This window comes from Oryctolagus cuniculus, chromosome 1 (genome assembly GCF_051225735.1).
Source record: "Oryctolagus cuniculus isolate XC-2025 breed Fujian yellow rabbit chromosome 1, ASM5122573v1, whole genome shotgun sequence".
Lineage (NCBI taxonomy): Eukaryota > Metazoa > Chordata > Mammalia > Lagomorpha > Leporidae > Oryctolagus > Oryctolagus cuniculus.
This window is the reverse complement of record NC_142867.1, coordinates 142,852,519-142,880,355: the sequence shown is the minus strand read 5'-3', so window position 1 is coordinate 142,880,355 and position 27,837 is coordinate 142,852,519. Positions and strand designations below refer to the sequence as shown.

Below are 27,837 nucleotides of genomic sequence, written 5' to 3'. Positions count from 1 at the left end.
TGTGCAGCAGAGGCAGTGGAGATGGTGTTTTAGAATAGTCTTACTTGCTTGAGTTTGAACCATGGTCACGTTGGCACTTAGGATTACTGAGCACCATTTCCTCATCTGTATAATGGGGTTGGGAGAGATTGGGACAGTGACAGATACATAGTAAGAAAGCACTCCCGCATGTAGCCTAATGGTTAAGACACTCCTGTTCCGTGTCAGAGTGTCTGAGTTTGATCCCTAGCTCTGGCTCCCTATTCCAACATCCTGCCACGCATAGACCCTGGTAGGCAGCAGCAGAAGAAGGAATTGGGTCCTTGCCACCCATGTGGGAAACTCAAATTATGTTCTCAGTCCCCAGTTTTGGCCCAGCTTAACGCTGGCCATTTCAGACATTTGTGGTGTAAACCAGCAGGTGGGGGAATCTGTCTGTTTGCCTGCCACTTGAATAAATTAAAAAAAAATTAAATGGTATTCTAAATAGATAATTTCTAATAGATATCCTCAGTGCTTTTTGCTAGGCTTTTTTTTTTTTTCTACAAATGCACTTGTTTTTAAAGTTATTGCCCCTGGATGATGGAGAGTTGGCTGTATGTACAGCATTTTGTGCACTGAGCATGGCAACAAGGGTCAAGGGAGGAGGAAAGGGTGCAGGGTTACCTGAAGACAAAATCAGACTTGTGGGAGAGTCGTACCTACAGCAGGTCATGCTGTGACTGACATGTTCTTTGTTGTGTTCTATGACATATCTTTAACAATTTTATTTTTTATTTTTTTAAAATATTTATTTATTTGTTTGAAAGGCAGAGTTACAGAGAGGAAGAGAGAGACAGACACAGAGAGAGGGGTCTTCCATCCGTTGGTGCACTCCCCAAATGAGACTGATCTGAAGCCAGGAGCTTTTTCTGGGTCTTCCACGTGAGTGCAGGGGCCCAAGGACTTGGGCCACCTCCTGCTGCTTTCCCAGGCCATAGCAGAGAGCTGGATCAAAAGTGGAGCAGCTGGGAAATGAACTGGCGACCATAAGGGATGCTGGTATTGCAGGTGGCAGCTTTACTGGCTACGCCACAGCAGCAGTCCCCTCTTTAACAATTTTAACACAAAAAGGTTACTTTATAGTTTACAAAACAATTTGTTTAGTTTTATTTGAAAGGCAAAGAGAGAAAATGAGAGAGAGGACTCTTTGGTCCATGCTGTTTAATTTCTCAGGGCTTGCAATGGCAGCCTGAAGCCAAGAACCCAGAACTCCATCTGGGTCACCAGTGTGACTGACCTGGACCCAAATGGATGAGTGATTTGCTTCCTCCCAGGGTGTGCTTTAGCAGGAAGCTGGATTGGAAGTGGAATAAGTAGCTGGCACTCAAACCAGGTAACTTTTCCTAGGGCATGCAGGCTTCCCCAGCTGGCAACTTAAACTGCTGCGCCAAACACCCACCCCTGTTTTCTAGTCTGAGCATTTCAGTATTTCATATGAAGGCTTTAATTGTTGGTGATGCCAGGAAACAAATACATCAGTGTTTATTGGATGTTGCAGTTTGTTAGGTAAATAACCTCAATAGGTCAGCCACTGTAGGCAGGGATAACTTCTTGAAAATGGAGAAAAGTGAAATCTCCATTTCTCTGTAACTGTAATGAGTTCTCTCAGGAATCCTCTTCTGATCACTCTGCTGTAATTTAGTTTAAGTGGCACTCTAGAAAACTGAAACATGCCCTACTTTGCGAGCAAATAGCAATCAAAGGGATAAATTCTTTCCTCTTTGAAAGTAGAGTGAAATCACTTCCAATCTGATCTTTGCAACCCAATGCCTGCTGCTAATGTGAGCATAAACACATTAGGCTCCAAAGAGAAATGACATCTGGATGCTAGGATGTGACTGGGAGAGCCAGGGTAAACACAAACTGCCATCAGGGAAGCTCAAGTCCATCCTCGTACCTTGTGTTGAGACCGAATTCAGGGTAGTCATATACTGAAGGGAGTAAAATCAGTTTTTGTTTTCAATGTCCACATGTTAGACCTCTCCCACACTCTTGACTGGTTATAATATATAAATCAAGCCACAGCTGACAGTGATTTGCTTTCTTTATCCGGGAAAGGGTCTTTGACGCAGTCTCTGCCTTGGCCTCACTGCATTGATCTTCATCACAAGCACTTTGTGTAATTCCCACAACAACATTAACTCCAGGGTTTTTTGTTTTTTTTTCCTTGTACGTATCACAATAGGGTCTTTCATTACATGATCACAAATTATATGCAACTACCCTTATATGCTTCATGAAAGCAGTAAATTTAAAGAAAAGAGAGACTATTTAAAACTCATGACTAGAGAGAACAGTTTATCTTATTTACAGTTTAGCTTAAAGATTGGTATTTAAGTTAATATCGTACCACATGTGGTAATCCTGCAAAGTGCTACGTATTTTTATTTATAGTTAAGGGAATAAAGCAAAATCCCCCTTTCATTATGTTATCTTGCATTATTTACTTAGTGATAAATGACATTGCCTCATGGGTATGAGTTTTGCAATGAAAGACCCTATTGTAGCATATATTTATATGGGGGGGTGTTGGTTAGAGTTATGGTTCCAGAGGGAATTTAAACTCTGAATATCCTGGTACTTGTACAGTTAAAACATATAGCTTAATGTTGTTTTGGTACTGTATTTTCACTAAGAGTAGAGGAAAGTAAAAAGGAATGAACAAAGAGAAAAAGCTTAAGGTTGAAATGCTAGAAACAAAAAAAAAAAAATGGCTGAAAGGCATATTTTAAACTCAGATTAAAATTGTACCAGAGGTAATGGTGATCCTTTAATTGAGATTGTTTCTGCTGCTTAAAAATCACTTCAGCTTTAAAAATTTATTAACTGTTTAAGGGCACCAGAGAACACTTCCACCAAATGGAGGAGATATGAAAATGAACGGAAAGAAAAGTTCTGAAGGAAAGTTTAATAACTGCTCCAGCCTTTGAGTAGAAAACCAGTTCTACGTGATGTCAGTTCATGACACCCGTGGTCCTGAGCATTTCTACTGAAGAAGGAAGGAGGTAGATATTTTAGGGAGGATTGGTCTTTTAGATTATACTTGTTTTGAAATCAAATAAAAACAAGGAAACTTGAATTTTGAGTAAAGCAGAAGTTCAGCTTCTATTCACTTAGAATTTAGGATAATTTAACCAGGTAGGGATCACTGTTTTGTTAACTACAAAAGTAGGGACTTCCTAACAAGTTAATGATAAAAGTAAGATTTTAGTATTAATTTGTGAGTATTTGAGGCAAATGCTCCCCCCCCCCCCCAATCTTTATTCAACACTTAAAACACTCATTCCCCTGTTGTCTGGGGCCTCCATTGTAAAAATCTGATGAGAAATCAAATGTCATTCTGATGAGGAGCCAACTATCTTATGTGTCATTGTTCCCTGTGTGTCACTTTGTTCTGCCTGTTTTCAAGGTTCTCGCCTTTTTTGATTTTCATAAACTTGAAAGAGTAACAGAAAGAGGTGGGGCAGGGCAAGAGGGAAAGAGAGAGAGAGAGAGAGAGAGAGAGAGAAAGAGACAGAGTGAGAGAGAGAAGGGATCTTCCATCTGCTGGTTCACTTCCCAGATGCCTGCAACAGCCAGGGCCAGGCTAGGCTGAAGCCAGGAGTTCAGAACTCCATCTTGGTCTGCCATGTGGGGTGTCTGGCCCAAGTCCTTGAGCCGTCATCTCCTGCCTGCTAGGGTACATTAATGGGAAGTTAGATGAGACTCAAACTGGCACTCTAGTTTGGGATGCTGGTATCCAGTGGCAGCTCAACGTACTGTGCCACAAATCTCCCCAGTATTTATTTTCAGCAGCTGGGGGACAAGTGTGTGCCTAGGTTTTGGTTTGCTTTGCATTTATTCTGCTTGGGTTTGTTCAGATGCTTGAATCTTTAAATTTATGTCTCTTGCCAAAGTTAGAAAACTTCAATTATTTTAAGAATAGTTTCAGAACTGAAGCTGTGGTGCAGCGAGGTAAGCCACCCCTTGGAATGCTGGCATCCCATATCAGAGTGCTGGTTTGAGTCCCAGAACCAGCTGCCTGATGATAGGCCTGGGAAGGCAGTGGAAGATGGCCTAAGTACTTGGGCCCCTGCCACCCATGTGGGAGACCAGAATGGAGTTCCTGGCTCCAGGTTTCTGCCAGCCCAGCTGTTTTGGCCATTTGGGGAGTGAACCAGCAGATGAAAGATCTCTCTCTCTCTCTCTCTCTCTCTCTCTCTTTCTTTCTCTCTCTCTCTCTCTGCCATTCTCTCTGTAGCTCTGCCTTTCAAATAAATAACAACTTAAAAAATGATTTCTTGTGGAATACTTTCATATTTATCAAAAACTTGCAAACATAGCATCGAGAATTCCCACATACTGAATACCAGACTTCCTCTAATGTTAACATCTTACCTAATCATGGTTTATTTGTTAAACAAAAAAGCAGTGTTCGTACAATGCTATTTTTTTTTTTTAAAGATTATTTATTTATTTGACAGGTAGAGTTACAGACAGTGAGAGGGAGAGACAGAGAGAAAGGTCTTCCTTCCATTGGGTCACCCCCCAAATGGCCGCTATGGCCAGAGCTACGCCAATCCGAAGCCAGGAGCCAGGTGCTTCCTCCTGGTCTCCCATGCGGGTGCAGGGCCCAAGCACTTGGGCCATCCTCCACTGCACTCCTGGGCCACAGCAGAGCGCTGGACTGGAAGAGGAGCAGCTGGGACTAGAACCCACTGCCCATATGGGATTCTGGTGCCGCAGGCGGAGGATTAGCCAAGTGAGCCACGGCGCCGGCCCACAATGCTATTTTTAAAATTGTATTTAAGTTATACAAGTTTCACGCATTTCATATATACAGATTTAGGAACGTAGGGACACTTCCCCCACCCTCCCTTCTGCCCATGCTCCAAGTCTTCTTCCTCCTCCCTCTCCCATTCCCACTCTTAATTTTTACAGAGATCTACTTTCAATTTACTAAATGATCATAAAATTAACCCTACACTAAGTAAAAGAGTTCAAAAAATAGTATGAAGAAAAAAAAAAACACTGTTCCTCAACAGAAGAGATAAGGATTGTAAACAATGCTATTAATTACAGTTTTTCCACTTACTTTTTTTTTGTTTGTTTTAGGATCTGTCCTAGGATATCACATTATATTTTATCATCAGATCAGCTAAACTTCTCCATTGTGTTCCAATTTTTAGACTTTACTTTTCAGAGCCTTGACACCGTTGAAGAATACTGGTCAGGTGCTTTTTTAGAATGTCTCTTTAAGTATGGGGTTGCTGTTTTCTTTTTTAAAATTCTCTCTCTCTCTCTCTCTCTCTCTCTCTCTTTCTCAGAATTACAGAGAGAGTGGGGGAGACAAAGAGAGATGTTCCATCCACTGGTTCACTCCCCAGTGGCTGCAATGGCTGGGATTGAGCCAGACAGAAGCCAGGAGCTCTGTCCAGGTCTCTCACATGGATGGCAGGGGCCCAAACACTTGGGCCATCTTCCACTGCCTTCCCAAGCCATTAGCAGGGAGCTGGATCAGAAGTGGAGCAGCTGGGACATGAACTGGCACCCATATGAATGCTGGCTATGCCACAGCACTGGCCCATTTTCTTTCCCTCCTTCCCTCCCTCCTTCCTCCCTCCCTTCCCCTCCCCTCCCTTCCCCTCCTTCCTCCCTCCCTTCCCCTCCTTCCTCCCTCCCTTCCCCTCCCCTCCCTTCCCCTCCCCTCCCCTCCCTTCCCCTCCCCTCCCTTCCCCTCCCCTCCCCTCCCCTCCCCTCCCCTCCCCTTCCCTTCCCTTCCCTTCCCTTCCCTTCCCTTCCCTTCCCTTCCCTTCCCTCCTTCTTTTTTTCCTTCTTTCTATTTATTTTTTTGACAGGCAGAGAGATAGAGAGAAAGGACACAAACGCTCCCATCTGCTGGTTCATTCCCTAGATGTCCACAATGGCTGGGACTAGGCTATACCGAAGCCTGGCTAGGAACTCAATTGCAGGAACTCAGTTATTTGAGCCCTTACTGCTGCCTCTCAGGGTGCCAGTTAACAGGTAGCCTGAACCAGGAGCTGGAGCCAGGCACTCTCAGGTGGGACAGGTGGGACACAGGCATCTTAACTGCTTGGCTAAATGCCTGCTCCTGTTTGATGTTTCTTTATGCTTACACTGAAGTTATAGATTTGAGGAACACTACAGAAGTAAGTTCTTCTCATTGTGTTATATCAGGAGAAAATAATATCAGTGAGACTCATCTCTGGTGATACTGAGCTTGGGGGGATTTGTGGCATAGGGTGTTAAGCTGCTGCCTGCAATGCCGGCATTCCATAAGACCACTGATTCAAGTATGGGCTCCTCCACTTTGGATCCAGCTACCTGCTAATGCACCTGGGAAAGCAAAGGAAGATGGCCCAAGTGCTAGGCCCTCTGCCACCCATGTGAGAGACCCAGATGTAGTTCCAGGCTCCTGACTTTGTTCTGGCCCAACCCTGGCTGTTGCAGTCTTTTGGGGAGTGAACTAGCAGATGAAGATCTCTGTCTATTGTAACTCTGACTTTCAGATAGATAAATAGATCTTAGGAAAAAAAAAGTTATGTATACTAGATTTCTTCACTGTCAACTTGGCACTTTTCCTTTCCCTTCTCAATTCTTTAGCAAATCAGTCAGTCCAGGCAATACTCAATATGAGATAAATTAACATCTACATCTTGGGGCAAGTAGAGTATCTACATCTATTATTTGGAATTCTTTTGAGAGGAAGATATATTTTCTCCCCTTCTGCACTTATTTATTCAGTTATTTGTTTTTATCAGAGTAGCTTCATAGATATTATTTTATTCTTTGGGTTCTAGTTCAGTACTGTCATTATTTATTTGCCATCTCAGATTGTTCTAGCCATTGGAAGCTCTTGTTGATTCCTATGCCCTTTTGAGATGCTCTATTCTCTCTCTGTCTCTGTCTCTTTTTTACTTCCTGGATCTATCTGATGCTGTAGACTCTTATTTTCCCTGCCTCAATTTTAAAATCAACCATTTCTCCATGAAGGACTGGTTTTTTTTTGTTTGTTTTTTTGTTTTTTGTTTTTTGTTTTGTTTTTTTTAAATTGGGAAACGGTATTTAGAATCCAAGAGCTAGGCACTGGTTTTGCTTACTTCTCTACAGTGTTTTTGTTTTTTTGCTCTTTCATTCTCTTTTCCTTTCCTTCATGGACTCTATTTATATGGAGTTAAACCTTCTGATTTTGCCACAAGTAAATTGGGCTCTGTTCATTTTTTTCAACATTTTTCTCTCTGTCTATTCTTCACACTGGATAGTTTTTTATAATTATTTTCATGGCCACTACTTCTTCCGTAATCTTTAATATGCCATTAAAATATACAGTGAATTTTAAATTGTAGATATATTCTTCAGTTCTAGAATTTCCTTTTTTCTTTAATTTTGCTTTTAGTTATTTCTATTTCTCTGCTGAGTTTTCCTTTTAGATAATTTATTACAGCTTTTATGTCCTTAATTATAATTCAAATACCTGCTTTGAAGTCCTTCACTGCTGATTTTGTTGTTTCAGTCCGCTTAAGCTTATCTGCACTTAAGGCTTTTTCTTTGGGTATGGGTATCTATATATGTATCTATATATAAACTCTGTATCTAGTAGTTTTGGATTGTTTCCTGCAGATTGTGATTGATATTTTATAGAAACTCTGTATTTGGTTTGTTTTTCTGAAGAATATTAATGTTTTGTACCAGGAGGCAATTTACTTGGCTGAATCCAAACTTCTACTGTTGCCTTTCCTGTGGTGGGCTGCTTCATTTAGCTTCAAGTGAGCTGTTTGCCCCATACTTGTGTGATTTGGAGATCAGTTAGAGATTTGGGCAGAGTTTATACTCAGAATATGAGGCTCTCCCTATTCCTGTAATTTTCTGTCTTTACTTTCTAGCTGCTTAGTTAGTTCTGATCTCAGCGATTCTTTGGCCAGTAAGATGGAGGTTCAACGTGAGCTTTACCTACTGTGCTCAGCACCAACCAGGGCCTGCCCTCAGGTGAACAACCGTAAGTGAGGAAACCTGGTGCCGCTCCTTTCTCCCGAGCCTCAGCCCTGCCGTTTCTGGCAGCTTGCTGCTCACTTTCATGTGCCTTTCAGTTCTTTTGGGGGTGGGGTTCAGAGTTTATAAGCGCTGTTAGTGGGTGATTAGTCTGATCAACACTATTCCATTGTTGTCAGAAGTTCTTTCATTTAAGAAGTAGGGAAATAATGTTAAATAAATAAACATATGTAAAACTAAAGCTGCGTTGTATGGCGGCAAAGTGCACAGTATTATCACATCTAATAACGGGAATTTGACGTAATCAGTGAGGTCAGGCAGTTTTCCTTGAGGGCATGGTGGGGAGAGGTAGAGAGTTATTAGAAAATGGAAGAGGATTCCACATATTTGTTAAATGAATGAAATAACCCCATTTTCTCTGCATTTTGGCGTCTTTCTTTACACATCTTCACATCCTCTCAGTCTTTAACCATCTATCTTGGCTTCTGTGATGATGAAAGGAAATCTACATCTAGGAGGTCCCTAATGTTATACAGTGAAGAGTGGTCTGTGTGAAAACTTCTTGAAGCAAAGGAATTGTATCTATGGACCATTATTGTGATATAGTGGAGTCTGTAGGCTTCTAGTCAGTATGCTCAACAGAGTTTATAAGGAAATCTCCCTTCTACTTCAAGTATTCAGAAATACAATGACATACTGCTAAGATATTAGCCAGAGTAATGTGGAAGCTGGTATGGAGTGGGAAAGGGAGAGACCTATGCTAAAACTTCCAACGTCCTTGTATTGCTTGGAAGGTTACTAGGGATTGACTTTAGGCATATTAAGGAGAAAGAAATAGACTGTGTAGCTCCCCCCATTACTTGGTCACTCTGCCTTTCAAATAAATAAATTAAATATTTAAGAAAAAATTCAACCAAAGCAAAACTATCAAGAGCAATTAAAAATAAAAGGATAGGAGTTGGTGCCATAGCACAGTAGGTTAATCCTTCACCTGCGGTCCCTGCATCTCATATGGGCGCCAGTTCTAGTCCCAGCTGCTCCACTTCTGATCTAGCTCTGCTATGGCCTGGGAAAGCAGCAGAAGATGGCCCAAGTGCTTGGGCCCCTGCACCCATGTGGGAGACTGGGAGGAAGCACCTGGCTCCTGGCTTTGGATTGGCGCAGCTCCGGCCATTGTGGCCATTGGGGAGTGAACCAACGGAAGGAAGACCTTTCTCTCTGTCTCTCCCTCTCACTGTCTGTAACTCTACATCTCAAATAAATAAATAAAATATTTAAAAAAATAAATTTAAAAAGGATATAAAAACTACCCAGAAAAACGAGAAAGAAAGTAGGTATAATAATGTTACTATCAGGCAAAAATGGAATTTCTAGGAGTTTTACCTAGAAAAACATGCAGATGGACTAGGGGGTGTATATGAAGATGTTCACTGCAACATTATTTGTAATAATGAAAATTTATAAAAATAATTTAAATATCTATTAATAGGGGAATGTATAGACAAAGTATAGAATATTCATATGGGAACACTAAACAGGTGAAACAGCCTCACTAGATCTACATGTGTTAATATGGCTATGTTTCAAAACCACTGAGTGAAAGAAGTTACAGACTTATATGTCAATGTGACATTTCTAAACACAAAACATTTGGACTTCTTAGGTTCCTTCTGATTCTGAAATTAAAAAAAAAAAAGAGTTATTTATTTTAAAGGCAGAGTGACAGGTTTTTCATCCTCTGGTTCACTCTCCAAATGGCCTTAATGGCCTGAGCTAGCCCAGGCCAAAATCAGGAGCCAGGATCTCCATCTGGGTCTTCCACATGGGTGGCAGTGGCCCAAGCACTTGGGCCATCAGTCACTGCTTTCCCAGGCATATTAGTATGGGCTGGATTGGAAACAGAACAGCTGGGACATGAAATGACACTCCAACATGGGATGCTATTACACAGGGTGACTTAACCCACTGTGCCACAGCACCAACCCCTGATGCTCAAATTATTTTACCAAATTTCACAGCAGGAACTATGTTCCCATAATTGTGTGTATTTGAATGTCTAAGGAATTGTGCCCGATAACAGTGTGTTTCAACAAGTAAACTGTCATTAGAAAAATCAACATTAATCTGAATGAATGCATCTGAAATAGCAGAGAGCTGTCATCTTTTGATCAAGTAACCTGTCAAATTAAATATCTAGTAACTACTTACTGTGTGCTGAATGCTGCAGAATAAACCATATATGTAAAAATCTCTCCCTTTTCCCCCAAGTTGCTTACGAGAAAAAGACTTTACATAAAGAGGCACGGATGTATCCTGAGGGAAAAAATTAGATGTGTGGAGGAAGATGTTCATTTGTACTAGACTGCAGAATGTATTTAAGCCCAAATCCCTGTCCTACGAGTAAATAGACACTGAAATCACTGATGCCTTCAGATGTCAATTCCACTGGTATTCAGAACCTGCCAGAGTACTCTGCATAACATGGGCAAGAGCTTGAAAATGAGTCAAGAGGGGCTGGTGTTGTGGTGTAACGGGTTAAACCTCCACCTGTGATACCAGCATCCAGTGTGGGCACCAGTTCGAAGCCTGGCTGCTCTGTTTCTGATCCAGCTCCCTGCTAGTGTGCATGGGAGAGCAGTAGAGGATAGCCCAAGTGCTTGGGCCCCTGCATCCATGTGGGAGACCCTGAAAAAGCTTCAAGCTGTTGTGGCCATTTGAGGAGTGAACCAGCAGAGGAAGAGTCTTTCTCTCTCTCTCTCTCTCTCTCTCTGTCTCTCCTCTTCTCTCTGTAACTCTTTCAAATAAATAAAAAATAAATCTTAAAAAAAAAAAAAAGGAAAGAAAATGAGTCAAGAACCCAATGGAGTTTATCGAACATTGGAGGAGGGGGGTTACTGTAAAATGAAACAGGATAAATTAAGGGCCATTACAGTGGAACACACTGCTCTGTAGTTGAAAGGAGAATGAAATTATTTTTTCTGGAGGGCTTGCAAATGGCTCTACAGAGGCTCTTTCAGTTTGGGTGATGGAGAGTGGCAAGGAGGTTTCTTCTCTGTGCCATAGCTCTGTTTAGTGTCGGATCCCCTCCCCTTCTTAAGAAAAATGTTGCTGTACATTAATCCTTTCAAAACCTTTCATGGTGTTGCTGAGACGATCTTTTTCAGCATTTAGATTGCACACCACATAGCACACTTATTTTAGAGGCAGTCGTGGTTAGCCACTGGGAAACTAACCATTGGTTTTGATAAAGGGGGGGACTTTTATATGTTATGGCTTATGACAGAGAATGGAAAAATGCTTCAGTGAGTCAGGCTGGCATTTTAAATTGGAGCGCAATAATAGCCAAAAGTGCTGAAGTCAACAGGCTGCTTAGAAATATGGTTACCATTTGCTGAGAGAGGCCTTTCAAGGTGGCCACAGACACGAGTTTGCAACCACAGTCAGTTCAATTTTTCCCTAAATGTGGGGCTGTGACCCTAATTGACGCCAGTGAGAGTTATATCCATGCGGAGAAAGGAGATTTAGGTCATTCACAAATCTCTGGTTTAGCCTGGAAACCATGCAAAGGTGATGGTACTCTTCATGTGTCTTCTGGGGGATGGCTTAACCATTCTTCCCCCTAGTGGGTTTCTAGTCTATACATTTTGAAGAAGGTAAAGAAGGCAGGGAAGAGGGTCTGAGAGGTGACATTTGATTATAGCTTGGACTATGAAGGAGATGGCAGTGAGATCTGGAGGATGACATTCCAAAGAGAAGTGCCAGCAAGTAGAGAAAGTCCTTTTCTTCACGCATGAAAAGAGTAGGGGACCTTCAGCAAGTCACCTCTCTGGGCCTGGTTATCTTCCTTTGTGATCTAACTAGCGTTAGCCTGAGGGAGCCCTAGGAAATCTTCCAACTCCAAAGTTCAGTAAAATAAAGGCTAGTTAAAATAAGCAACAGGGCCCAGTGTAGTTTTTGCTTGTTTTTGAGGATGCCAACCCTAGGGGCGGTGTTTGAAATATTGGGAATAGGACGGAGTTTGTTGGGAAGGAGGAACTGTTCAGATGAATAGGTTTCTAAGTAAGTGGAAGGGGACAGTGTTGGAAGGAAAGCTTCTTTCCCTTTTCTGATGTTTCCCTCCTGTGGGAGACTCAATTAATGTAACCCTTCTGGTCCCCGGGCCTTGACTACTTGTACACTAAGAGGGGTGGGCTGGCTAAGTCTGATCATTCTGCACCATCTTGTCCCTTTTGCATTTAGGCAGCATTCTTGTCTGCAGGGAGCTAGCCATTCTCTGCTCTTCCAGACCTGAGGGTTACCTGAGGAGCTCACCCCCTCCCCTGGGAGTTTTGCACTGAGCCAGCATTGCCTGTGACCATGTGACTAAGTCCAACTTACGGATTCCGTTTCCAGGTACCATTGGCTCTCAAAGTGTGCAGTGTTCTCTGATTTAGCCTTCATCAGTAGTAACAGTGATATTTTGTCTATTTTTGTTCCATTTTATCTAACTATGTTCAGAGTTTGAATAGGAAAGAAGAATTTTGTTTATTTGGTTCAAGTGACCCCAAAAGTTGGGATTCAGGAGGATCAAATTAGCTTTGATGAATTAGGGGAAGACAGTGCTTATGGATAGTGATACTCTGAGGTGCCCTTGAGTTTCAGAAGCTTCAGAATCATCTCAGCAAAGTATAGGACCAAACAATCAACTGAAAATAAGATAGGCATGGAAGTGGGAAGTTAAAGAAGAAAAGATTTAGAATTGGCTCTATGGAGAATGCCCTCAAGAACCTGCTAGGGAGAACCAGAGGATCAGGGTGACCAGCACTGAAGCATTTAGAGTGCACGCAACACACAGCACATTTACTTTAGAGGCAGTAGTGGTTAGCCACAGGAAATGACTGCTGGTTCTGATAACAATGATTTTGGTAACAGGCTTCAATTGATAGGGCTCTAAGCAGCCTTGCTCTCTGATACCAGGGACAAAAGTGGTGAAAATTGCTCTATAGAATATATTTTACTCTTAAATTACACATTTTCATAAGTAATTCAAGAATTCTATTGGAGCTGGACAATAAATAGTTATATCTATATTGTTATAAATGCTAAACTATTTTTCTTCAAATGTGGTGGTTTAGACAGCCACTAAATGAATCCTTAGTTGATTGAGATTTTCTGTGTGTGTGTGTTGCGGGTTATTTTTTATTAGTCAAGTTTTTTTTTGAAAACTGAAACACCAGCAGGATGAGGTTTTATTTATTTATTTATTTATTTAGGATAGGCAGAGTTAGACAGTGAGAGAGAGACAAAGGTCTTCCTTTTTCCTTTGGTTCACCCCCCAAAATGGCAGCCACAGCCGGTGCACTGCGCCCATCCGAAGCCAGGAGCCAGGTGCTTCCTCCTGGTCTCCCATGCGGGTGCAGGGCCCAAGCACTTGGGCCATCCTCCACTGCCTTCCCCGGGCCACAGCAGAGATCTGGACTGGAAGAGGAGCAACCAGGACAGAATCTGGCACCCCAACCGGGACTAGAACCCGGGGTGCCGGCACCGCAGGCGGAGGATTAGCCTAGTGAGCCACGGCGCTGGCCAGGATGAGGTTTTAACATCATTATTTCTCACTTCATAGTTATGACGAATGTCTTTATTGAAGGTTCTTATTCATTAAATGACAAGTTCAGTCACTCTGCAGAAAAGAAAATACTTTGGCTCATCTCTCATGCCTACTGACTTTTCTAGGGCCAAGAGAAGTACCAGCTTCTCTCCAATTTCACTAGAGTGAAATCAGACTCTCATTACACTTAAAGTCACCATCACATACAGTTTCGTCAGGAAGAGTAGCAACTGGAGAAGGATTTCAGAAGGTGGTTGTACTTGAACTGGGGTGTGGAGGGAGAGTAGGATTTGGCAGGTAGGTATGGGAGGCAGGAGCGCTGCAGGTGTGGACAAGGCTTCAGTCAGAAGGCAGGGAGGCCTGGAGTCAGCTCATCTTCAGGGAGCAGTGTCTTAAGCAGAAGACAAAGATGCTCAGGGTGTGTCCTGTCCGTAAAGGGAAACACAGCTGGAAACCAGATTGTACAGGTCTGCAGGAGACCACATTTTTTTAAGGCTAGGTGAGATTGTCTTAAGGAAATATCCTGTAGAGAGGTAGAAACTTAAAATCCGGTAGTGTTGGTTGCTGGGATAAGATTCTAGAAGGAAAGGACATAAAAGAATCTAGTGAAGAGGCAGATCAAGTCAGAAGAGAAATGAAGAATTAGAATGAACAGGAAGGGGCTGCATTTACTTGAAAAGTCAAGGAGTGTTTTTTGTAGATTATATAAGAATGCCTCCTAATATTTAGAAATACAAAAAATTATTTTAAATGTATCAACTCTGTCAGAGTTTTTATTTCTTTTCCTCTGATATTTCTTTTTCATTTTTGGTAAAAGATTAAAAAAAGAACAGCATATACTAAAAGAAATTGGGTACACATCAGGGACTGAAATAATTTAAAATAATTTTTCTTCTAGCTGGATTGCTGTTATATAATAAGAATACATTTTGCTTCTGAACTTTTATGAAGAACTTGTACATTTTATTGCAACATCTGTTTCTACATTTTAATTTCTCTCCTTCCTTTTATAGGTATTTGCATACTTTTTTTTCAAATGAGGAGACCTTTTGTTTGCCACAAGAAGGCTATTACCCAGAATGTTAATGGGTTTTCAGCTATTAAGATATAATGATATACCTTGAGTATTTAACTATAAATTTGAAAAATCTCTGTGAACAATCTCAAAGGAGTACTTAGAATGCACTCCTGGTAAATTGGCTCATTTTCCCATAATTTACTGGAAGTGCTGATATGAGAGCAGCCCTAATGTGAAAAGTACATTAATCCCTGGAGTTGCATTGTATGTATTAAATTATTACTCTCGAAGAATAAATGTATGAGGCCATTTAGCCTTCATTCACACTTGTTACTTAGAATCACAGTAAAGAAACAATCACTTATCTTTTGATGCACAAATTATAAATGATACACTTAATATCTTTTAAAACAAGAGACCCAGAGATGCTCAGTTCCGTTTTTGCCTAACAATTGCTCTTTTCCAAAGCAAGGTCTGTTCTAGTTGGGAGCACAGTTCTGGCTTCGTGGAGGCCCATTTCATCGCACTGGTAATTGAAATGTTTTTAGAAATCTGTGATGCAGCTTTCTTCCATGTCAGTCAAAAAGACTCATCTGCCTTCTAGCCCTGAGCATCTACCACATTGGGGATTATTTTGGGATGGTAGTCAGTCTGCCAGGAGCAGCTGTTCCAGGAGCATTTAGGGTCTTGGAATTGTGTCTAATTTTGTCTTTCTTCTTTGCCAGGGGACCAACAGTTTGTGGAACCATAACTTGTGACATCGAGTTTTTTTTTCCCCCCACTTTGGTAAGCAGCTGTTTATGATTCTTGAGGATTAAGGCAAATAGGAAACCCCATCTGAGATTTTTAACACAGCTCTCAAACAACAAGTTACGTCATGGACATAACGTTGGACCCTTCCCGAGATGACCTGCCTCTCTTGGCCAACACCAGCCACATGCTTGTGAGGCACTATGCACTGGATTTAGATGTGGATTTCGAAAGTCAAGTCATTGAGGGCACCATAGTGCTTTTCCTTGAGGATGGAAACAGATTCAAGAAACCAAGTCATTCCAGCACAGAAACCTGTCCGTTGGAGTCAAATGAAGCCTTTAATTTTAGGATGCCTGAACCCTGCCCTGTTCCTGTGACAAACGCAAGGACCTTCTCATCTAAAATGGCATATAATGATTTTACAATCTGTGGTAAAGGTGAAAAAGATACTTCTGATAAAGATGGTAACCATGACAACTGGGAACAGGCTTCTGGGATTTCTAGCTCAAAGTACTGCTGTGACACAGGGGATCATGGGAGTGAGGATTTTTTGCTAGTGTTGGACTGCTGTGATTTATCTGTGTTAAAGGTTGAGGAGGTGGATGTGGCTGCTGTGCCAGGTATTGAAAAATTTACAAGGTCTCCCAGGCTCACAGTTGGTTCTGAGGTGCTCAGGAATGAGATTATACAAGAACTTGTGACTATGCCTGCAGATCGTTGGAGGGAGCAGTTAGACTATTATGCTCGCTGCAGCCAGGCTCCCGGCTGTGGAGAACTCTTCTTTGACACTGACACCTGGAGCTTACAGATCAGGAAGAAAGGGGCTCAGACAGCTACTGACTTTCCTCATGCCGTCAGGATATGGTACAAAACCAAACCTGAGGGGCGATCAGTGACGTGGACCTCAGACCAGAGTGGCAGGTAGGTTCTGCGAGTGCTCTGTTGCCCCGTGCCTGTTTGCCCCAGACACTGCAGAGATGCCCAGGCATCCTCAAAATCCTGAGACCCACAGTGAAGTGGGTCAACTGCCAGGCATGCTGAACCCTTAAAAGAACGACCTTTCTTAAGTCAGGATGAAAAGATGACTTTATTAAGCACCTGTCTGTATTTCTGAGTTAGGAGAGTCAAATGCAAGTTTAATAATGACATCTCTGCAGAGATCTCTGCCAGTGACTTCCTGTGCTGTCAGTGGGAGCTATATATCTCTGAGCAAGTGCCTTCTCCGAGTCCCTATACAGTCCCCCTGAGAGAGTAGACTGCTTTATGTCAGGTTGTGTGGAGCTGGGAAAGGGCTTTCAAACAAAGCCAGCTCTGCTTTGTGACTTTCTTACTGTGCCTGTCTCTCAGTTGCCATAGGATGTGAACCCCAGAGCACAGGAAAGATCATTTTCTGAGGAAGGTAACAGTCAGTCCTGCTGAGGCTGCACACTGGCCCCACTGGCTGTGAGTGTCTGTACAGGAAGACCCCTGGTTTTTAAATGGCGAGGAGTTGATGAGGCAGCATTTTCCAGGTGACACCTTCAGCCAGCCACTTAGCCTTTCTTCATTGCCTCTCCTCCAGTGGCTGTCCAGACTTTTGAGAAGTTTTAAAATCAAACTTTATTGATTCCAAATTGTGTTACCTATGTCGTTGTGCTGTTGTATTGCAGATCGATATGGTCATCCTGTGGAGCTTGGGTGGAGGGAGCTGACCCTGTCAGCTGCATTTGAAGTCGTCTTTTATAGTATCAGACTGTGCAGAGCAGTGGTTTTAGGCAGTTGCTCACATCTCTTCCTCAATCTACTCTCCCTAGAAATCTGCTGGAGATGTTTTTTTAAGCATCACTTTGACTTTGAACACTAATTATATCATTGTTTGCTTCTAATCCAACCTCTTGGTCCGGTCTTCTGCCTTGCTCAGAATGAGTTCACTTCCCGTCTTTCTTCTGCCAGAGTCTTAGGCAGCCTTTGGGAAACTGACAAGCTGGCATCAGTAAAACAGGGATTTATTTATTGGATGTTCTTTGGAGAGCCTGAGGGAAAGAAACTGGTGTTCTTATTGTATCTTCAAAATTTTGAAGGTTATTAAAGATGGAATTTTCAATAAGATTTATTGATGAACTGTCTCTGAATATTTAACTAGGAAATTGTAGTCTTTATAGTAATTTTTGAACAAGAATAATGAGGGAGAAGAAACTATTGCCAGACTATTTAGAAGAAATACTTAGGGTCTGAAGCATGACTTTTTCCTAAGTGCTCATTACAAAGAGATTAGATTTGTTAATTAAATCACCTGCAAATGTGTTGCATGGAAATGAATTGCAGATAAATATAAGTTTCCATAAAGAAACTTAAGGGATCCCAGGGCATGTTTTGCTTCTTCAAACTTGACTTCATGAATTTATTCTTAATATCTCCTTCTCTGATAATTAAATAAATTGCATGGTTACAGCAGAAGTTTTATGCTGTATCCTTGGAAGTCTGTATGTCTGGTATATTGTTATTTATGCAGTCTTACAAGGACAAAAAAAAATAAATTTTGAAAGGAATCCTGGAAAGCTGTTTCTTCTCTCTTTTTTCTTTTTGTTGGAATTTTATGTTGTCAAGGTAATCTTCCATGAATGGTCACCAGATCTCTCTAACCTCTCTGTGTGCTTAAGAATAAATCTAAATATGCAGTGGTAAAAGGGTACTTGGAGGACATTAAAATGACTAAAAGATCCCAGGTTGCTAGACAGAAATAATTCCTTAGAGATGCGAATGAATAGTAATTGTCAGAGGCACAGTATTTTATGAATATAATTGTGTAAAAATATAAAATTTCACAGTTGTATGAAAAATATAGCTAAAGCATATTTATTTATTATAAATAAATCACTAAAGTATTTGTTGCTTATTTACTCTGGAGTGGTAGAATAGGTAGTATATTTACTGTAAATTTTCAGTTGTAGATGATAAAACTTTTTTATTGCCATTTTACAAGTAGTAAAACTAAGAAAAGTGACTGGAAGCTCTTAAAAAACTCATTTCTTAGTTGTGAAAGGTAATACTTTTTCCTTTTTTTGAAGATTTTTATTAACATTTTAACAATATAAATATTATACAGATTTATGGGATACCATGTGATGTTTAGATATATGTATGGGAGCTTCTTTTTTTACTTTTGATCATTACCATGTCACTTATTATATGCAAAGTGTTCAAGCACATCTGAAAACTCAGTTTTCTTTCTTTTTTTTTAAAAGCTATTTGTTTGTTTGAGAGCCAGAGACAGCCAGAGCTGGGAACAGAATCAGGTCTCCCACAGGCAGAGCCATCACCACAGTCTCCCAGGGTCTGTACTAGCAGAAAGTTGGAGTCAGGAGCCAGAGCCATGAAGCAAGTCCAGATATTTCAGATACGGAATGTGAGCATCTTATCCACTGCTCAGTAGCTTTCACTAAATTTCTATTTTAAAGCAGAAATGAGATAAAAATTTAATAAAACCTATACATTGGAACGTTCCAAGTTCTATCAGTGACTTATTTCTTTCCCATTCTTACTCCACCAAGGTCAGAAGTAAAACTTAAGGGGCCAGCATTGTGGTGTAGTGGGTAAAGCCGCCATTTGTGATTCCAGCATCCTATATGGGTGCTAATTTGTATCCTGGCTGCTCCATTTCCAATCCAGCACCCTGCTGATGGCCTGGGAAGTCAGCGGAAGACGGCCCAAGAGCTTGTGTCCCTGCTATTCTCGTGGGAGACCTAGAAGAAGCTCTTGCTTCCTGGCTTTGGACTGGCCCTAGTGCTGGCTGTTGCAGCCATCTGGAGAGTGAACTAGAAGATGAATCTTTCTCTCCCTGTCTCTCCGTCTCTCTCTCTCTCTCTCTGTAAGTCTTTCAAATAAATAAATAAATTTTTAAAAAGTAAAACAAATTATTTTGTTTGATAATAAACAAATAATAATTTAGGGTGTTAGATAATCCCAGGATGAAATGCAAAACATGCGCAGCAGATTCACTGTACTGTATGAATGAATGTAGGAATGTGTGAAGCAGTCTTACTGAATGGGATGGGGGAAAGGTGCTGCCTTAAGTAACTTTGGAAACGAGTGCTGTCTGTAGGACTAACGGCTAAAGGAACTGTGCATAAATACTGTAGTGTAGTCGATAAAGTTGTTTCCATGGGACTACAGATGAGTAATTCTGGTAGCACTATTGATGTATACTGGAATCGAGCAATTAAGTAAATAGATGGTAGATGGTAGGAGCCAGGTTTCTCCCTCTCTCTTCCTCTGCCTTTGAAAATATATTTTAAAAAAATCATGTTAAATCCTGAAGTAGAAAAAGGATATTTAAAAAAACTGAGGAAATATGAACGAAATCTGCAGTTAGTAATAGTGTTCACTAAATGTTCATTAGTGACAGTTGTGCTAATGTAAAATGCTAATAGTAGGGAAAACTGGTATAAGGTATATCAGAACTCTATGTATTATCTTAAAATCTAAAACTGTTCTAAAATTTTACTTAAAAAAGGGATAACTTCAAATTTGGAAAGAGGTCACTGTCTATCTACACTGACACTCCCTTTTTGTGAGAGCTTTTACCAAGTGGCAGTATTCTCTGGAAAAGACATGAAAATATCTTTGAAGCTGTAAAAAAATTATTTTAAATTAAATTATTTAATTTTTAAAAAAGCTTTAATTTATTTATTTCAGTTTTCTTTTAAAATTTTATTTAAGTTATGCAGATCTCATATTTTTAATATATACAAATTTAGGAACATAGTGGTGTTTCCCCTTCCTCCGCCCTTCACCCCATCCATGCTCCAACACTTTCTCCCACCCCCTCACATTCCCACTCTTAATTTTTACAGTGATCTCTGCAATATACTTAATGATCTGATAGAAAACAAAAACAAAAACCACTGTTTCTCAACAGGAGACAAGGGCTATACACATTCATCGATTTTCAAAATGTCTATTTCACTCTAATATATTACATTTCAGGTACTCTAATAGTTACCTCAGATCAGATCAGGGAAAACATATGATATCTGTCTTTTTGGGACTGGCTTATTTCACTAAGTATAATGATTTGAGTCGCAACCAACTCGTTGCAAAAGACAGGATTTCATTTTTATTTTATTTTTTTTACAGCTGAGTAGTGCTCCATAGTGTATATATACCATAATTTTTTTTTAATCCAATCAACAGTTGATGGACATTTGGGTTGATTCCATATCCTAGTTGTGAATTATGCCACAATGAACATGGGGTTACAGATAACTATTTTTTTTTTTTTTTTTTTGGACAGGCAGAGTGGACAGTGAGAGAGAGAGAGAGAGAGAGAGACAGAGAGAAAGGTCTTCCTTTTGCCATTGGTTCACCCTCCAATGGCTGCCATGGCCGGTGGGCTGCGGCTGGCGCATCGCGCTGATCCGAAGGCAGGAGCCAGGTGCTTTTCCTGGTCTCCCATGTGGGTGCAGGGCCCAAGGACTTGGGCCATCCTCCATAGCACTCCCTGGCCATAGCAGAGAGCTGGCCTGGAAGAGGGGCAACCGGGACAGAATCCGGCGCCCCAACCGGGACTAGAACCTGGTGTACCGGTGCCACAGGCGGAGAGGATTAGCCTATTGAGCCACAGCACCGGCTTTTTTTTTTTTTTTTTTTGAAGATAACTCTTTTAAATGCTGATTTCTTTTGGTTTAGGTAAATTCCCAGGAGTGGAATGGCTGGGTCATATGGTAGATCTATATTCAGATCTCTGAGGTATCTCCATATAGTCTTCTACAGTGGTTGCACCAGTTTACATTCCCACCAACAGTGGACCAGGACACCTTTTCCCTCATATCCTCACCATCATTTGTTGTTTGTTGATTTCTGTATGAGAGCCATTCTAATTGGAGTGAGGTGAAACTTCATTGTGGTTTTGATTTACATTTCTTTGATTGCTAGTGGCCCTGAGCTCTTACTCAAGTGTCTGTCGACCATTTCAATTTCCTCTCTTGAAAAATGCCTGTTCAAATCCTTTTCCCATTTCTTAACAACTGGGTTGTTTGTATTGTTATTGTTGAATTTCTGAAGCTCTTTATAAGATTCTGAATGTTAACTTTATATCAGTTGCATAGTTTGGAAATTTATTTTCCCATTCTGTTGGTTGCCTCTTCACTTTGCTGAATGTTTCTTTTGTAGTGCAGAAGCTTCTCAGCTTGATATAATCCCATTTGTCAATTTTGGCTTTGATTACCTGTGCCTCTGGGATCTTTTCCAAGAAGACTTTGCCTGTGCCAGTGTCTTTCAGTTTCCCAAATGTTCTCTAATATTTGATGGTATTGGTCATAGATTTAGGTCTTTAATCCATTTTGAATGGATTTTTGTGTAAGGTATAAGGTAGGGGTCTAGTTTCATACTTATGCATGTGGAGATCCAATTTCCCCAGCACCATTTTTTAAGGCTTTTATTTAATGAATACAAATTTCATATGTACAGCTTTTAGGAATATAGTGTTCCTTCCCCCCATTCCTGCCCTCCCACCCCTATTTCCATCCAACCTCCTACTCCCTCTCCCATTCCATTTTTTTCACTAAGATTCATTTTTAATTCACTTTATATACAGAAGACCAACTCTATACTAAGTAGAGATTTCCATTGTTTGCACCCACACAGACATACAAAGTATAAAGTACTGTTTGAAGACAGGTTTTACTGTTAATTCTCATAGTACACCTCATTAAGGACAGAGGTCCAATATGGGGAGTAAGTGCACAGTGACTCCTGTTGTTGATTTAACAATTAACACTCTTATTTTTTGACATCAGTGACCACCGGAGGCTCTTGATATGAGCTGCCGAGGCTAAGAAAGCCTTTTGAGTCTACAAACTCCATCAATATTTAGACAGGGCCATATGCAAAGTGGAAGTTCTCTCCTCCCTTCAGAGAAAAGTACATCCTTCTTTGATAGCCCCTTCTTTCTACTGAGGTCTCACTCACAGAGATCCTCCATGTAGCTTATTTTTTGCCACAATATCTTGGCTTTCCTTGCTTGAAATGTTCTCCTGGGCTTTTCAGCCAGATCCGAATGCCTTAAGGGCTGATTCTGAGGTCAGAGTGCTATTTAGGACATTTGTCATTCTGTGAGTCTGCTGTGTGGCCTCCAAGAACCATTTGTTAAAGAGACTGTCCTTAGTCCAGAGATTGATTTTAGCTTCTTTGTCAAAGATAAGTTGGTTGTAGATGCATGGATTGATTTCTGGAGTTGCTGTTCTGTTCCATTGGTCTACAGGTCTGTCCCAGTACCAGCCTGTTTTGATTATAACTGCCCTGTATGTGTTGAAACCTGGTATTATGATGCTTCTGACTTTGTTTTTGTTGTATGAGATTGCTTTAGCTATTTAGGATCTCTTGTGTATCCATATGAATTTTAGTATCATTTTTTTCTGGATCTGCAAAGAATGTTATTGGTATATTCATTGGGATCACATTGAATCTGTAAATTGCTTTTATAGTATGGACATTTTGATGATGTTGATTCTTCCAATCCATGAACATGGAAGATTTTTCCATTTTGTTGTGTCTTCTATTTCTTTCTTGAGTGTTTTGTAATTTTCATCATAGAGATCTTTGACATCCTTGGTTAAATTTATTCCAAGATTTTTGATTCTTTTTGGAGCTATCGTGAATGGGACTGATCTTAAAAGTTCTTTCTCGGAGCTGGCGCTGTTCTGTAATGGGTAAAGCCACCGCCTGCAGTGCTGGCGTCGCATATAGGCACCAGTTCGAGTCCCGGCTGCTCCACTTCCAATCCAGCTCTCTGTTATGGCCTGGGAAAGCAGCAGAAGATGGCCCAAGTCCTTGGGCCCCTGCACCCATGTAGGATACTTGGAAGAAGCTCCTGGCTCCTTGCTTTGGACCAGTGCAGCTCTGGCTGTTGTGGCCAATTGGGGAGTGAACCAGCGGATGTAAGACTTCCCTCCCTCCCTCCCTCCCTCCCTCCCTCTTTCTCTCTCTCTCTCTCTCCTTCTCTGTGTAACTCTGACTTTCAAATAAATAAATAAATAAATCTTTTTTTTTTTTTTTTACAGAGTTCTTTCTCAGCCATGACATTGTCTGTGTATACAAAGGCTACTGATTTTTTTCTCTTTATTTTTTTTTTAACTTTCATTAATGAATATAAATTTCCAAAGTACAGCTTATGGAGTACAATGGATTTGCCCCCATAACTTCCCTCCCAACCGCAACCCTCCCCTTTCCCGCTCCCTCTCCCCTTCCATTGACATCAAGATTCATTCTCAATTCTCCCCATATACAGAAGATCAGTTTAGCATATATTAAGTAAAGATTTCAATAGCTTGCACCCACACAGAAACACAAAGTGAAAAATACTGTTTGAGTACTAGTTATAGCATTAAATCACACTGTACAGCACATTAAGGACAGAGATCCTACATGAGGAGTAAGTGCACAGTGACTCCTGTTGTTGACTTAACAATTTGACACTCTTGTTTATGGCATCAGTAATCACCCTAGGCTCTTGTCATGAGTTGCCAAGGCTATGGAAGCCTTTTGAGTTCTCCGACTCTAATCATATTTAGGCAAGGTCATAGTCAGAATGGAATTTCTCTCCTCCCTTCAGAGAAAGGTACCTCCTTCTTTGATGACCTGTTCTTTCCACTGGGATCCTGGGATCTCATTCATGGAGATCTTTCATTTAGGGTTGGGTGTGGTTGTTGTTGTGTTTTTTTTTTTTTGTTTTTTTTTTTTTTTTTTTTGCCAGAGTGTCTTGGCTTTCCATGCCTGAAATATTCTCATGGGCTCTTCAGCCAGATCAACATGACCCAAGGGCTGATTCTGAGGCCAGAGTGCCGCTTAGGACATCTGCCATTCTATGAGTCTGCTGTGCATCTCGCTTCCCATGTTGGATCGTTCTCCTCCTTTTTTATTCCATCAGTTGATATTTGCAGACACTAGTCTTGTTTATGTGATCCCTTTAGCTCCCAGTCCTATCATTATGATCAATTGTGAACAGAAATTGATCACCTGGACCAGTGAGATGCAATTGGCACATGCCACCCCGATGGGATTGAACTGGAATCCCCTGGTATGTTTCTAACTCTACTGTTTGGGGCAAGTCAGCTTGAGCATGTCCCAAATTGCACATCTCTTCCCTCTCTTATTCCCACTCTTATATTTACCAGCAATCACTTTTCAGTTAAGTTTCAACACTTAAGAATAACTGTGTATTGATTACAGTATTCAACCAAAAGTATTAAGTAGAACAAAAATAAAAAATACTAAGAGGGATAACGTATTAAATTGTTCATCAACAGTCAGGGCAAGGGCTGATCAAGTCACTGTTTCTCATAGGGCTATTGATTTTTGTGTGTTGTTTTTATATCCTGCCACTTTACCAAACTCCTCTATGAGTTCCAATAGTCTCTTAGTGGAGTCTTTTGGATCCCCTATATATAAAATCATGTCATCTGCAAATAGGGATAGTTTGGTTTTCTCCTTCCTAATTTGTATCCCTTTGATTTATTTTTCTTGCCTAATGGCTCTGGCTAAAACTTCCAGGACTATATTGAATAGCAATGGTGAGAGAGGATATCCTTGTCTGGTTCCAAATCTTAGGGGGGATGCTTCCAGCTTTTTCCCATTCAATAGGAATTCAATAGGCCATGAGTTTGTCATAAATTGCCTTGATTGTGTTGAGGCATGTTCCTTCTGTATCCAATTTGCTTAAGGTTTTCATCATGAAAGGATGTTGTATTTTATCAAATGCCTTCTCTGTATCTATTGAGCTTAACATATGGTTATTGTTCTTCAGTTTAATGTGTTGTATCACATTGATTGATTTGCGAATGTTGAACCATTCTTGCATAACAGGGATACATCCCACTTGGTCCAGGTTGAATGAGCTTTGTGATGTGTTGTTGGATTCGAATAGCTAATATTGTGTTGAGGATTTTTGTGTCTATGTTCTTCAGGGAAATTGGTCTATAGTTCTCTTTCTCAGTTGGATCTTTTTCTGGCTTAGGAATTAAGGTGGTGCAGGCTTCATAGGAGTTTGGGAGGATTCCCTCCTTTTCAGTTGTTTTGAATTGCTTGAGAAGAATTGGAATTATTTTTTCTTTAAATGTCCTGGGCTTCTCTTTGTTAAGAGGGTCTTTATTACTGATGCAATTTCTGTCTTGGTTATTGGTCTGTTTAGGTTATTGGTCTATTTTCTATGTTCATGACTCAATTTGGCAGATTATATATATTCAAGAATCTATTTCTTCTAGGTTTCCCTGATTTGTTCGCATACAGCTCTTTGTAGTAATCCCTGATGATTCTTTTTATTTCTGTGGTATCTGTTGTTACATTTCCTTTCTTTGATTATTTTATTGATTTTGGTCTTCTCCCTCTTTTTTGGTTAGTTGTACCAGTGGTGTATCAATTTTGCTTATTTTTTCAAAAAAAAAAAAAAAAACCAGCTGTTGATTTCACTAATTTTTTTTGTTTCCATTTTGTTTATTCTCTAATTTTAATTATTTCTTTCCTTGTACTAGTTTTGGGTTTAGTTTTTTGTTGTTTTTCTAGGTCCTTGAGATGCATTGATAGCTCATTTATTTGTTGATCACTTTCCAGTTTCTTCATGTAGGCACTGATTGCTATAAACTTCCCTCTTAACACTGCTTTTGCTGTAACTCATAAGTTTTGGTATGAAGTATTGTCATCTTCATTTGTTTTCAGAAATTTTTTGATTTTTCTTCATTTCTTCTATGACCCACTGTTCTTTCAAGACCATGTTGTTCGGTCTTCATGTGTTTGCGTATGATCTAGATGGTCTTGAGTTGATTTCCAGCTTTATTCCATTCTGGTCAGAAAATATGCATGGTATGATTTTGATTTTTTTGAATTTGCTGTGACTTTGTTTTATGGCCTAGCATGTGGTCTATCCTAGAGAAAGTTCCATGCACTGATGAGAAGAATGTGTATTTGCCACTGTGGGGTGAAAAGTTCTGTAGATATCTGTTAGGTCCATTTGGTCTATAGTGTCGATTAACTCTGTTGTTTCCTTGATGATTTTCTATGTAGTTGATCTGTCCAATGCTGAAAGTGAGATTTTGAAGTTCCCCGTAACTATTGTATTGAAATCTGTGTCTTGCTTTAGATTTATGTAGCATGTATTTTAAATAGCTAGGTGTCCTGTAATTTTGTATACATTTCTAATAGTCATATCTTCCTGTTGAATCGATCCCTTAATCATTGCATAGTGTCATTTTTTGTCTCTTTTAACTGTTTTTATGTTAAAGTCTATTTTGTCTGATATTAGGATGGCAATACCAGCTATTTTATGGTTTCTATTAGCATGGAATTTCTTTTTCCATCCTTCCACCTTCATTATATGTGTATCTTTGTTGGTGAGATGTGTTTTCTGTAGGCAGCAAATAGATGGGTCTTGTTTTCTAATCCATTCAGCCAGTCTATCTTTTTAACTGGAGAGTTGAGGCCATTTACATTCAAGGTGACTGTTAATAAGTAACAACTTGGTCCTGCCATTTTTCCTAAATATTCCTATTGTTTATTTTGGATTTCTTTTGTACTTCTGGGGTCTTTTCTGCCTTTTCATTCTTTGATAATGATGGCTGTCTTTCTGTGTTTCTGTATGTAGCACATCCTTAAGCATATTTTGTAAGGCTGGAAGAATAGTGACAAAGTCTTTCAGTTTCTGTTATGGAAAATCTTTATTTCACCTTCATTCATAAATGAGAGCTTTGCAAGGTAAGTATTATGTGTTGACTTTTTTTTTTTTTTTTTTTCATTTAAGACTTAGACTATGTCTTACTATTCCCTTCTAGCCTAAAGGATTTCTACTGAGAAGTCAGCTGTGAGTCTAATAGGAAATCCTCTGAAAGTAATCTGGCATTTCTCTCATATACATTTTAGAATCTTTTCTTTGTTTTACTGTGGAGAGTTTGACCACAGTTGTTATGGTGAAGATCTTTTCTGGTCATGTCTGTTAGGAGTTCTATGTACTTTCTCTACTTGGATGTCTCTTTCTTTCTCCAAATTAGAGATGTTTTCTGTAAGCATTTCACTAAATAGGTCTTCTAGTCCATTGTCTCTTTTTTTTTTTTTTTTTCCTTCAGGAGCCAGGTACTTAACCTGGTCTCTGATGGGGTGCGGGGCCCAAGCACTTGGGCCATCCTCCACTGCACTCCCTGGTCACAGCAGAGAGCTGGCCAGGAAGAGGGGCAACCAGGACAGAATCTGGCGCCCCGACCAGGACTAGAACCCGGTATGCCGGCGCCGCAAGGCGGAGGATTAGCCTAGTGAGCTGCGGCGCCGGCCCCCCATTGTCTCTCTACACTTGCAGGAACTCCTAAGACCCACCTGTTGGGCTGTGTAATAGTATTCCAAAATCTCCAACACTGTTTTATTTTTAAGTTTTTTATTTTCTTTTTTGATTTGTTTGTTTGTTTGTTTTTTGGTCTTACTGTAAATTTCCAAAGATTTGTTTTCTTGCTTT

The 27,837-nt window shown here is 40.4% G+C and overlaps 1 protein-coding gene across 25 annotated transcripts in view; it reads left to right on the top strand.

The window, feature by feature from the left end:
- The window catches only part of AOPEP (aminopeptidase O (putative)), a 406,706-nt gene that overhangs the window by 24,643 nt on the left and 354,226 nt on the right, over positions 1-27,837 (top strand). For all 25 annotated transcript variants that reach the window (XR_011379142.2, XR_011379141.2, XR_016236048.1 and 22 more), the window contains exon 2: positions 15,341-16,289. Coding sequence is in view for 15 of the 25 variants with exons in the window: in XM_089335804.1 (XP_089191930.1) it covers positions 15,493-16,289 (797 nt within the window). In the remaining 10 variants the exon portion in view is untranslated. The remainder of the gene's footprint in view (positions 1-15,340; positions 16,290-27,837) is intronic.